The sequence below is a fragment of the Asterias rubens genome, chromosome 8 (genome assembly GCF_902459465.1).
Source record: "Asterias rubens chromosome 8, eAstRub1.3, whole genome shotgun sequence".
Lineage (NCBI taxonomy): Eukaryota > Metazoa > Echinodermata > Asteroidea > Forcipulatida > Asteriidae > Asterias > Asterias rubens.
Window position 1 is genome coordinate 16,873,813 of NC_047069.1, and position 13,645 is coordinate 16,887,457.

The window sequence follows — 13,645 nt, forward strand, 5'->3', positions numbered from 1 at the left end:
TGAATTTGTGTGAAATCATCGTAGGCCTACTTTTTTTTATCTACCGTAAAAATTATCGTTTCCAGCAAATTTCATCCAGAATTTGCCCCCAAAACAACCTAGTCAATGATCTCATGATCTGAGACAATGATTTGGACTATTTTAATTGCGCTCACTGTGTGGGCTTCGCCGTGTTTCACGGAGGAACTTGAAGAGGGCAAGTTGAACGACACATTCGTTGTGGAAGGTAAAGTGTTGGTGACTGGTGTTAAAGCAAGCGACTGGATCCCACATACGAGGATATTGGTTGATGGCGGCCAGTACGTAGGATTTCTTAGGTAAGTTAATAATAATAGTAATAAACAGTTCTTATATAGCGCATGTTACAAAATAAAGTGATTGAAAAGATGGGTTTTAAGTTTAGTAGATTTAAATGTTGGCCCACCTTGTTGAGCTGTTATGAATTAATGGCTCCGCTTTTAACAATAACAATAACATCGGTCTCATCACTGTCACCATTACAGCCCACCTGCCATACATGTCTTAAACGCTAAGTTTTCAAAGGTCGCAAAATGCGTGGTAGTTTGATTGCAAATTTCTCCCATTTAAAAAAGTCCTATATCAGTCCGCGCAAAGTGCAGATAAGGCAACGTTGCATTATTGTGCAACGTTGAGTAGCAGAATTGAGAAACGTTGACGAATTGCACTACTTCAAAGTTGCACTATTCTGCAACTCTTGCATTCAAACACAAAAAGGGAATCGAAAAAGGCTTTGTTGGAATAGTTAAAATCATATAATAGTATTGTACAGTTCCTTACCCAACTTCCTATCTGTGCAAATCAAAAGGTTATCTGTGCGTTTTCGCGCAAATGGCTTTGAAAATCATCTCTCCACACTTGCCGTTCTGGAAAACTGCGACGCCATTTTACTGTGTCAGATTGGGTCCTACTAAAAGCCGACAACTCGCCGACAACGCCGACAACAAGTCGAGAGCGCCGACAACTCGCCGCTAACAAGTTTTAATTACCTTGAAAATTGCCAATATACCATAGATGTATTAGAACTATATGTGTTCTGTAATATAAACATAAATTTAATGGAAAAACTTCACGAAAAGTGTGAATTTTTAACCAGAAAAAAAACTGAACGTTCACGGAAAACGGTCGGACGCCATCTTGGCTTAAAATCGTGTTCGGACCACTCCATTATGATGCGGGTGAGTCAGACTTAGCAATAGAGGGCGGGCGTCATGCACTGTGCACACTGCAGTGAAGGTCTTCACATGAAGCCCGCCCTCTGTTGTTGACAAGTGCTAAATCTACCCGTATCATAATGGTCTGGTCCAAACACAGTTTTTAAGCCAAGATGGCGTCCGACCGCTTTTCGTGCAAGTGAAGTTTTTTTCTGGTTAAAAATTCACACTTTTTGTGAAGTTTTTCCATTAACTTTATGTTTATATTACAGAACACATATAGTTCTAATACATCTATGGTTTATTGGCCATTTTTGAGGTAATTAAAACTTGTTGGCGGCGAGTTGTCGGCGCTCTGGACTTGTTGTCGGCGTTGTCGGCGAGTTGTCGGCTTTTAGTAGGACCGGTCAGATTGTATCCTCGCCCAGCGGTGTGAATTTATGCAAGTTTAAAAACCACTCTTATTTTAACATTGTTTATAGTCAATACAAAATGATTACAGTTTTAAATTAAACTTAATATTTTTTATTGTAAAAATTTAATAAAATAAAAACTTTATTGATGTTAAGTTTTTAAATGTTTTGACGTGCCTGACCATTCATGAATTGCGCGAAACATAAACAGATGGCGGGAAACTTGGAAGAGCCTTGTAATACTATAGTAATAACTATTTTAGTAACTTTGCCCCTTGCCTTGGCTGAAGTAGTTTGGATAACAAATTTTGTATGTAGACGAGAATTTCATATTACAGCAGGGAACCTAAGTAAATATAGTGACAACTTTGGCAAGAGTAGGCCTGTCTATGTCCAAGGGACTGTGGTTTGAAACTTGAGATCGGCCCGATGCCGGAATTTTTCATTTACGCCAGACAAGTTCGTTGTTGTGGACCCAAAATATTTTGGAGGTTGAGAGAGGGGGAGATGTGCAGGCGGGTCTCTTACTTAGCCATCCCGGCCCGTCCCATTGACATAATGGGAGACTTTCTGGGACGATAGAGGGCAGCAGACTTACCGGGTAAATCCATTGTTCTCAGAATTATGCGCATGTTCAGAACTACGTAAACAATGGAAATTTACCCGGTATGTCTGCTGCCGCCTAGCGTTGGAAAGTCTCCTATTGATTTAAAACAGTAGATTGCAACCAAATGTAAACAAGTAAAAAGGAAGGTACAGTAATTATTTCGGAAATAAATAATTATTAATAAGCAATTATTTTAATTGTGCAATCTTTGTTAAGTATGGCTACAAATTAAACATCAGTGATATAAAATAATTAATTTTGGTTTGTGCAATCTTTATTAATTAGGGCAGAACTAAACTTGGTATATCCACTTTTCAACAAAAACGATTGGGCACGCCAATCAGCAGGAAGTTATGTACTAATTAGATGTCCTATTCAACATTCTGAACACACATGGTGGCAACATTTTATTAACTTGGTAAAAGTGTAACATTGTTGTAATTGCTGACTTCCATTTGATTTGAAAATCACATTTTTTGTTAATTTTTAAAGATTACTAAGCTGTTTATTCAAGAAATGTTTTTCACTTTGATGTTTACTAAAATCCTAACTGGTACTAGAAAGTTCGATCACATCACCCCCATACTCTATAAACTACACTGGCTACCTGTCAATCAGCGAGTTCAATTCAAAATCATCATACTCACATTCAAGGCACTACATGGTTCAGCTCCACCCTACATGCACGATCTATTGACACACCGTACAACTAGACCAGGTCTAAGATCTATCAGAAATACGCTCCATGTTCCTCGAACTCGACTGGTCAGTTATGGGGACAGGGCTTACTCCAACATAGCACCAAGACTCTGGAACTCACTTCCGGATTACCTCAGACAAATACACAACATCACTCTCTTCCAGCAGAAACTCAAAGCACACTTATTCTTGCTTGCTTTCCAACATATTGACAAAACTTGACCGGCGCCTTTGAATGTTTCTCCTTTTCAGTAAAGTGTGCCTTATAAATGCTGTAGTTTATTATGTTGCTCTCCAACTCGACACCCATCTCAACACCCGTCTCCGACCGTCAATGTGACGCAGGCAACTTCTCGTCTCAACACAACGAAATCTTTGTGACTTTTGAGAATGGCAGTTTTTGTCTTCCATTTGAGCTCATTCAGCCATGAATTCATGGACGTCTTTCATTTTCATACACCACTTAGGAAACATGTCATAGAATTATTTCTTAATTAGTTGTATTGGTGAAATGTTTTACCTCATAGTTATGACGAATTGTTTAGGGGGGGACTTACTTTTGAATTGATATTTTGTTTGGAAGATCTTAGTTCCATAATCTAGGAGAAGCATATTTGAAGGAGAGTCGACCGTAGAATTTTGTGTGAACTGGAATTGGCGTAAGAAAACCTTTTCAAACTGGAACAAAGTTGTTGGGGAGGGTGATACTGATACTGATTATGATACTGTTGAATTAATGCCTGGAGATATATTATAGTCTGGTGCTGATCCGTTTTTTGCAGTTAGATAGTCGCAAATTACAGGATTATGGGCGGAGAATGAGAAGAGGGGAAGGAATGGGCAAAACAAATTTTCATAAACAAACGTTTTGCTTTTGAATGAAGTTTTGTTTGGCTTGGTTGGGGTTGGGCGTTAAATTTTGAATTGAAGTTTTGTTAGGTCTACATGAGATTAGTAATACTATATGGTGGCATGGTTGGCTTGCGCGTAAAGCGCTCGCCTCTCACCAAGGTGACCCCGGTTCGATTCGCGGCCGGGGCCATGTGAGTTTCTTTGTGAAATTGACCCCAGGTGACTTAAGGGACATAAACACGTATTACAAGAAATAGGACTACCCTGACACTCTCGGATGACCCTCAGATCTCATTGGAAAAGTATGAAACGAAAGTATTGTCAAAACGATCTGAGTAGCCGACCTAGAGTAATAATATTATCACAGTCAAGGAACTGGTTACAAAACAAAACTGTTTTGACACTATCACAAATACCATGGTTGACGCAATGACTTAAACTTTGAGAATTGTTTTTATTTTCAGAGCCGATGGCACATTCAAGGTGAGTGGTGTTCCATCTGGATCTTATGTCGTTGAGGTTGCCAACCCAACATACATCTTTGAGCCGGCTAGAGTGGACATCACAGCCAAGGGCAAGATGCGAGCTCGGAAGGTCAACCATGTTCAGAGTAATGCAGTAGTCACTGTCCCATACCCAATGCGGTTCAAATCTAAACAACACGCCTCGTACTTTCAGAAACGTGAAGAATTCAGGATAACTGACATGCTTAAAAACCCAATGGTAAGATAAAAACTTATTCTGGTTGATGAGTCTTTTTTCTCTCTTATTATTTTAGTGCCATTTAAAAACTGAACATCACTTTAGCAGTAATGAAGTTTGATGACTGAATGGACACCCTTTTTTGGGGCGTTTGTGAATGTTACCATGCCAGTGAAAGCCCATTTTTAATTGATACTATGATTTCCACCTGTTCCTTTTTCATTATCTGTCTCTACATTAGGTACTCATGATGGTGCTGCCACTTCTGTTTATTGCCGTTTTACCCAAACTCATAAATACACAGGATCCAGAGGTTCAAAAGGTAAGTTGAACTGAAATCTTTGACATGTAGGCCTGACGTCAGGTCTGTGAAATGAAAACTGTTTCTAGCACTCGGGATGATGTCTTCATTAACTGTTGGTTTTCTCTGAATATTCTTTACAAAAGAGTATATTTTAGTACCTGTGTGTAAGCTTCCCCAGGAATGAAATACTACCAAGTACACAATGAATGGGAACACTTTCAATTTGTAGGCAGCTTTTCCAAACAATTTTTGGTTGCAACTAAAACCACATAGCGGTAAAAGTGTTTCATGATGTGAGTGAACATACCATGTAGTCTTATTGGCCCATTTCACCTGACGTCATCATATAAAAAAACTTGAATGTGCTATACTGGTGGGCAATTTCACTGTGCATTTTTACATAACTCTATGATGTGCGTTATGCAGTGAAAGTGCGCATTTTAGGCGACGCAGCATTAATACACGTAAACCTAACTTGCCCACCAACATGGTGAGTGCGGATCAGTAGCCGCGTGTGACGCGTGTGCAAGGGGTCAATAGTGGATTTTTTCAATTCAATCAAATTTGTATCAAAAATGGGCCAACATACATCATAGAGCAAGGACCTCTATGTCTACATGTACCTATTTTTCTGTCCATTATTTGATTCCACTTTGATTGATAGTGTATAAATAGTGTATGACTTGTATTTGTACATTATAATGACACATCTGAACTACTGTATATAACAAATGGAATCACTATGGCCAGTTACAATGTACATGTACGTAGGCACCTCCTTGATATTTGAAATATAATTGCTATTACCACTATAATTAGTTTTTATCCTTACTCCGATTATCACATTGCTATTATTTCATTGCTATAATGTTCCCTCATACCATTCATCTACATGTTACATGTACAGTGTATTGCATGTAAAACAAAATAATTTCAAAATCTTTTCCCCGTAAAGATTACATTGCATTTTTGAAGTTAGGTTATATCAATGTTTCCCATTGGCTGGTTTATTTCTGTGTTATATTTATTTATTACCATACTTGATAAAACAAACAATCTAGGCCAGCCAATCAAGCCAGCAGCCAGTGGCCAAAGTTATGTACTAGGCATTTAAGATGACTGGACCACCGGTCACAACAATGTAAACATTATTTTATGTTGGCTGCACCTGTTTTTGCTAAGCAATATTTTCCAGTGGTGCAAAGGTGGTCATGAGTTAAAAGTGGAGTGGAAAGCAATTGAAAGGAACATGCTGCCTTGGATCGGCCGAGCTGGTCTTTGAAAAGCATTTGTAGCCGTTTGATATAAAACGCATATGGGTAGAAAGATGTTTTAAAAGTAAAATACAATGATCCACACAAACATGCCCCAAAATTGCCAGGTTTACTTTTACCTCGTCGACTAACACGGTCAGCCATTTATGTGAGTCCATTTTTTGACTCGCATAAATGGCCGACTGTGTGTGTTCGAAAAGTAAAAGGAAAACCGTGCAATTTCGAGGCAAATTTGTGTGGCTCATTGATTATACTTTTAAAACATCTCTCTAACCATATGCATTTTATAACAAGTGGTTAAAAACAATTTTTATAGACCAACTCGTCCGACCCAAGGCAACGTGTTCCTTTAAATGGAACATTCCCGAGCTTCACATTTTACTGACTGAAAATATTCTCTCCATAACATGAATGTAGTTTATATCACATTTATGATCCTTGTTATTGGAGGACAAAACTATGTAAATAGTACAAACTGTACAAAACTTTAGCCTGGTATCCACTGTAAATGGGTTTTTATATATTGTTGTAGGCCTATGTAATGTATGGTGTGATCTATTTGCAATAGTACAGGCACTAATAGCCTTAAGCTTTTGGTAAAGTATTCTACCGGGCTATTCAACTGCTAAATGTAGGCCTAGCGTATCTTTCTAATTTATAAATGATAGGTACAATGTATCACAACCACTTTATTGGTTAAGTTACATCATGGAGGTAGGGTTACATTCACACACCCTGTCACTCAAAATAAATTAGCTCATTGTTTAAGATGATTATTCACGTCTAAAAAGAAATAAATATGAGCATTATAAACAAGTAGGTTGCAAAGTTTTAAAAGCCCACAGGGCAAGTTGAGATGCAGTGTTTTACTGTCACAGTAAAAGCATTATGGAACTAAGTACCCCAATACTTGGTTTACAACAGAAACTATATGAAAATCTCCTACAGACTATAAATACTATTTATCTTACTTGGGTAATGACATTTAGCCTTTCGAGAAAGACTCTGCTAGGGTCGAAACGTCAGGCCATCGTTGAGAAGTAAATCCTGAATAATGACTGATATCAATCATTTTTCCGCTGCAGGAGATGATGAATATGAACTTGATGAATCCCAAAACTGAAATGCCAGATTTATCCGAAATGGCTGCCAGAATGTTTGGCGGAGGAAACTCGGCTGCTACGAAGAAAAAAGAGAAGACGACCAAGACTAAGAAATTAAAGTAGCCGAAATTATCGATGCAGTCTGGAGTAAAAAATAAAGGGTGGGGATGGGGGGGGGGGGGGGGCTTGGGTAAATAATGTTATAGAATTTGGCAAAACATTTGGGTATCTTCATGTGACAGTGAAATTGAAATTTAAGTTAACCCAGGTGAAAGCCACATCCAAAGAGTGACTTTGGCTGCGTCTTCTACAATGTTGAAGAGTAAGACCATTCAGCCATAGCCACTATCTGCCCTGGCCCATATTACAAATATGTAAGGAATTTGAAAAAATGTTGCCATCATGGATTACTTGGTTGGTTTTTGCTTTATACGAGCCTCATAATCCATGGTTATCAACAATCAAAATAAACTTATTTAACCATTTTGCTATCGATTTTTATCCAAACCAACATTGTTACAGTAATATGTCAGTAAATTGAATATTGAATATTTATATTGGGATCCATTTAAAACTGGCATCATCCTTCTGTCATTTGAATTGAGAACCTGATTAGATCATATTTTACACTGAACCCAAAAGTTGTTCAGTGATATACAGCCAATCAGATGATTTCATTGTTTCTCCACTCTTTTTTCAGTACCTAAGAAAATGGGAAATTGTTGCCGCTGGGTGCTTATTTAGGAGTTTCATAAATTCAACTTGAAGTAATACACTTCTGAATATAACTTTATATTTTACTTGCACCTTTTTCCTTACAATGTATTTATGAAAGGCACTTTATGACCTTGAGTTGGGTATTAATTGTGTATCTTTGATTCTCTTAGTCTAAGTATGGCAGGTAGGTAATGGGATTGTGCCTTTAAAGGCAGTGGACACTATTGGTAATAACTCAAAATATTTATTAGCATAAAACCTTTCTTGGTAACGAGTAATGGGGAGAGGTTGATAGTATAAAACATTGTGAGAAACGGCTCCCTCTGAAGTAATGTAGTTTTCGAGAAAGAAGTAATTTTCCACGAATTTGATTTTGATACCTCAGATTTAGAATTTGAGGTCTCGAAATCAAGCATCTGAAAGCGTCTGTCCATGTCTTTAATGATACAACATTAGCATTTAGTTCACAGTCAGAGAGTGTCATGGGAATGATATTTGGCTATAAGGCCATCATAGATTTGTCCAAGCATTTTTGCCATTTTGAAAAATGCTTGTGCCTCTACCTATTTGTTTTCCAAAGGGCAAATCTGCGGTAGGCCTATAGTGAAATATCTTTTTCATGTTATACTCTTGACTTTGAGGCAAATTCCATACTTGTAGTATCCAAAGCACAATGCTCCCAAACATCTGCCCCAACTGTGTGTAAAACTAGTCCTTTGTCTTCTAGCCCGTGCTCTTCAAACTAAAATTGGCTAAGTAAACATTTTTCAGGGAAGCTTACTAAAAGCGTTTCAGGTAAATTTGTTTATCTGTTGGAAACCTTTAATAGCGTACATGTATACAGAAATGGATGTCAATTAATTTAGCTAAAATAATTTTCATTTTTCCCATCATTTTATGGCTGTGTTTGATTTTAATGTTATTTACTGTACAAATTGATGAGTTGTTTATGAATTTTTGTTCTCGTGAAAAATATAAAGGAAATTTTGTAAGTGGTGAAAAAAGTGGTACATTGAATTTGTTTTTTATTGAACTGCCTTTGAGTAATGCACAAAATCCCAAATGCTAACTGTACATGTAGGATACTACATATAACTGCAGGATAGTCGAACACCTGCAGCCAATTTCAGGAACGCTAGGATTAATCCTATCTCGAGCTAAACTTAGGATGGGTTCAATGTTTCTAATGTCTATGGTTACGAAACTTCACTCGTCTGAGTTAGGAAGATTGAAATCGACAGCTGGTCCCTGTTCCTTTGAGTTGTGTACAAATTGTGCCCTTGGAAGTCCAGGCTTTGTGGCTCTTTGAGCTGTGTACAAATTGTGCCTGCATGGAGTCCAGGCTTTGTGGCTCTTTGAGCTGTGTACAAATTGTGCCTGCATGGAGTCCAGGCTCTGTGGCTCTTTGAGCTGTGTACAAATTATGCCTGCATGAAGTCCAGGCTTTGTGGCTCTTTGAGCTGTGTAGAAATTATGCCTGCATGAAGTCCAGGCTCTGTGGCTCTTTGAGCTGTGTACAAATGGTGCCTGCAGGAAGTCCAGGCTCTGTGGCTCTTTGAGCTGTGTACTAATTGAGCCTGCATGAAGTCCAGGCTTTATGGCTCTTTGAGCTGTGTAGAAATTGAGCCTGCATGAAGTCCAGGCTCTGTGGCTCTTTGAGCTGTGTACAAATTGTGCCTGCAGGAAGTCCGGGGTATTTTTTTACTTATGTGTTAGGTTTATTGTCTAAGTAAATCATGACAATTTTTTACATTATGTGTTTATGGTCTACATAAAACACGACTTCTTGTAAGCAACTGTACAAAAGATCATAAAGCAACTCAGTTGCAAGATGGGGAACTCCAACTGAAATGTGAAGTACAGATTAACAACAGATCAGTGCAAAAAAGTGCTTCAAGTTTTAACATTTTGATTTTCACTTGCCAAGGAACAAATCAATGTGGCGTGTCATGGCCGAGCGGTTTCAGTTCACTGGACCCAAGCTCTTGTGTTGTCGACAGCAGAGTGAAGGGGTTTTAATCCCTGTTATATGTTGCTGGAGCAAGGCACTTGAATATAATTGCTTCATTTTGGAAAGTGGTGCATTCTGCTCTACCAGCTAGGCTCCTAGTGGATGGCCCAAGGAGTAACTGATTCTGGTTGACAGCCCAATCCCGTTAAGTGTAGCCCACACCTTGAAGTGGCCATCCAGCCTTGTGATGTTTGGCAATACCTCATTAATAGTGCATTGATATGGTTATTGTGAAATGCGCTATGTATGAATTGTTGTTATTATTATTATTATTTAAATAAATATGAAATTCTAAGGAAGAAAGTAAAATATGACACCAGTAGTTTGTGTACCATATCGTTTCCATTTATTATAGTGTTTTACATCTTACTGACAACAAACTAATACAAAATACAACTCTGGCCTAAATATCGTGGCACTGTTTTATTACTGTAATAATCCTACCATCTCTGTGCCACAAATAATCTTAAGATGTTACTTCTTAGTTACATGAAGAAGCCACATGAAGAAGCAGGTACCACAGTCTGACCCATAAAACACACTAAACAAGTTTAACACATTTTCTACTGAATAGAGTTACTTTCCTTTATGCTTAATTTATAACCACAAAAAATGCTTACGTAAAATGTACATCTCTTGTACGGACTATGCTTACAGAAAGCTAAGCTTTTTGCGGTGGACTTATTCCTAACACTTAAAATTACATGGCAAAGCACACATTTCTTTAAACTTTTTATTTCTTATTTATTTATTTTTTCCATTTTTTTCCCCCGATAAAATGTGAATAAAGGGATAAATAATTGCATCTTGATAACTTATATTGATTGCTGTTTCCCTTAAGTATGTTAAGCACTGTACACTCTGTGCTTTTCCAGTTTTTGGCAAACAAACAAACAAATCACAGGCTACTTGTACCAATGGCCCCGATTCTCAACTCTTTTAACAAACAAAATTAGCAAACATTTAAGGACCTCTGCTAATTGTCCCATATCAAATTAAGTCATGCCAAGTTAAAATTTTCCTTGGGCTACCGTAAAGGCTTTTTCATACACAATATCAACCTCTGCCCTTGTAATAATAATAATAATAATAAGACTTGTAATGCGCACATATCCACCCTGCTGGGTGTTCAAGGCGCAACCATTTCATACCTCTGGGTGAAGAGAAGCAATTATAGTAAAGCATTTTCTGTCATTTTGTTTATCAGTCATTCATGGGCCACCATTCCCTCATCTTCAGCCTTTCCTACTAGAAAACCCAAGATCTAATCTGGGACTTTTTCTATACTTAGTTGTTCAAGAGACAATCATGTATCTCAAGATGTTGTACAGAGTGCCACAATACTCTGGTGTTGCAATGCCTACCCCAACCCCTAACCTACCTGCTTGGTCCATTCATGGCCAAGAGCTATATCAACTTTCACTAAAACATTAAGTAGATCGAAATCCAAGTGACGTACCTACCAATACAAGTTATGGTATCCAAATAACAATCCACTAAATAATTAAACTAACATGCAGGTAAATAACTAACTCCCAAAATTTAATCAGATTAAGGGACGACTCTGTAAAGCTTTGCCTGTGACAAAGTGATGTAGCATATCCAATGTTGCCCCCTTCCAGGCATGTCACACATAGTGTCTGATATGTAAGTTGTTAGTTACATAAGGTGTGCACAGCATAATTGAGCCATGCACTTGACAACAAGATGGAGGTACTCTTGAATCATTCAAATGAATGTTAATGTAGGTAGAGCTTGGACAGTGATGGGGCATCTCATTTAAATACATGAATATTCAAACATCAATAAGCAGTTGTCCAGAAAGAGGAGTGGCTTTGCATCATATCAAAGTGAAACTATAGTCACATAAACATGTTGCTCATTAAAACATAATGTGATAAATTACAAAACACAGATTCCCTTAAATGATTTAACGTGATACATCTAATTACAAGTAGTCGGCCACATTGAAGTTTTCAAACACAACAGCTTAACCTTGCTTGGTTAGGACCCAAACTGCTATTTCACATCTGTAACCTAAACATAAACAGTGATGCAATGTACATAAAATATCTCTTTTAACTCGGTGCCGACTCTGACAGGAACATTCTGGTGTAATGACTCAATGTTTTGATCAGTATGCTCTGGGCCTAATTTCATAGAGCTGCTTCAGCACAAAATTTTGCTTAAGCAAAAATATCCTTGCTTAGTAAAATTAGATTACCGGCCAAGACTCCACTCAATTGTTATGCTAAGTGGCCAAAATTTCATGCCATATACATTGCTTATGACTAGAATTTAGCTGTTGTTTACTTAGCATAACAATTGAGTGGAGTCTTGGCCGGTAATCTGATTTTACTAACCAATTAATTTTTTGCTTTTAAAAGCAAAATTTTGTGCCTAAGCAGCTCTATGAAATTGGGCTCTGAACAGATTAATCTTCTAGTCTTTATACAGAAGTTTTTCTCTCATTTTGATTCTGATCTTGTTCAATAAATGTGGTAGATTTTCATCCCAAATTCAAGCCTTGATATAAATTAGCTTCACTAGCAACTCAAACAATGCATGATATACACAATAATCATCCCACCATTAATGAACTCTTTTGGGATTTCTACCTGCTCAGATATTCAACTACAACTTTGTCAAATTATCTCTCCTTTAAATAAAACAATACCAACATGCTGGATGATTATTTTTAAACATGGTAAATGTGGTTTAAAGTGGCAAATGTGTCAAAAACATGCGACTTGTGTTGTTTTTAAAACCTTTTCAATATAAATACCACAAAACAATAAATAAAGGTGATTAAACAATAACCTCACTAAGTGATCTTACAATAATCTTAAGTATTGAAAATACATGAGAAGAATAATTTTGTTTTAGATCTTTCCCCCAATTTTCTCTAAGAAACACAATTTCGTTTATTTTCATTTTAAAAAAAGTCTCCAATACCTGCTAGTCTTTGTGGGCACTTGATTCCTGGGTCGCACATATCATTCAAATCTTTAAAAAGTGCCGGAGAACATGTTGACCACTTATTAATTGGAATTAGTGTAGAGATTCATAATGAGAAAAAAATCAAGGCAAGTTCAGTTCACCGACAGACCAAAGCCGATTTTATAGAGCTGCTTGATGGCAGACTTTGTGCTTACTGAAATATTTATTTCTGTTGCTTACGGTAAGCAAACAAAAGATGTACCACATAAATCTATGGTGAAGGCACAAGCTAGCCACCTTACTTTCTTGCTTACCTATGAAATACGCTTGAGTGACGTTTCCTGCTGAAGTAAGCAGAAGAATGTGCTTACCATTAAGAAGCTCTCAGAAACAAGCCCCCAGTGCTACAACTACTTCTATGCCACCATTCCACCATTGTGGTCTTTTGAGGAAATGAAATTAAAAATCATTAACAGAGCGCTGTCTTTAGGCCCCTAGTGATCCTGGCACAGTGCAGAGGACCAAATAGAGGCTTGGTGAAAAACAAATAGTCTGGTTACTTTTAAGGACTGTTTATATCCGTATTGATCACTAATACCAATATGAAAGGAACAAGACAATGGAGATTATGAAGTATTAAAGTCCACAGAGTTATATATAAGAACTAGAGGGCGCACGAGTGATGCTTCGTGCACAAACGCCACGGGACCGCAAGATGACAAGCACGTCATTCTGCACGCGCGCCGAATATGAAATACACGTTTGAGTTTTTTTTTATTGAACGCTCACGCGATGCTGTTTGTTCAACTTACAAAATGGCCGCACAAACACATGCTGTGAGATAGCTGTTT

At 37.6% G+C, this 13,645-nt stretch overlaps 1 protein-coding gene across 1 annotated transcript; it reads left to right on the plus strand.

Annotated features, from left to right (window-relative positions):
• On the plus strand, positions 1-8,117 carry LOC117293181 (ER membrane protein complex subunit 7-like). Its single transcript, XM_033775402.1, has 4 exons — positions 1-317; positions 4,208-4,466; positions 4,687-4,767; positions 7,109-8,117. Exons 1-4 carry the CDS (start codon positions 127-129, stop codon positions 7,247-7,249), a joined length of 672 nt encoding a protein of 223 aa, XP_033631293.1. The 5' UTR covers positions 1-126; the 3' UTR covers positions 7,250-8,117.
• The last annotated feature ends 5,528 nt before the right edge of the window (positions 8,118-13,645 follow it).

What these genes read in the sequence shown, in the direction of transcription:
- LOC117293181 (XM_033775402.1), top strand. Translation starts at nt 127, where the DNA reads ATGATTTGGACTATTTTAATTGCGCTCACTGTGTGGGCTTCGCCGTGT. An exon ending in CAGTACGTAGGATTTCTTAG is followed by an intron (nt 318 to 4,207) that starts GTAAGTTAATAA and finishes TTTTATTTTCAG; the next exon opens with AGCCGATGGCACATTCAAGG. An exon ending in ACATGCTTAAAAACCCAATG is followed by an intron (nt 4,467 to 4,686) that starts GTAAGATAAAAA and finishes TCTCTACATTAG; the next exon opens with GTACTCATGATGGTGCTGCC.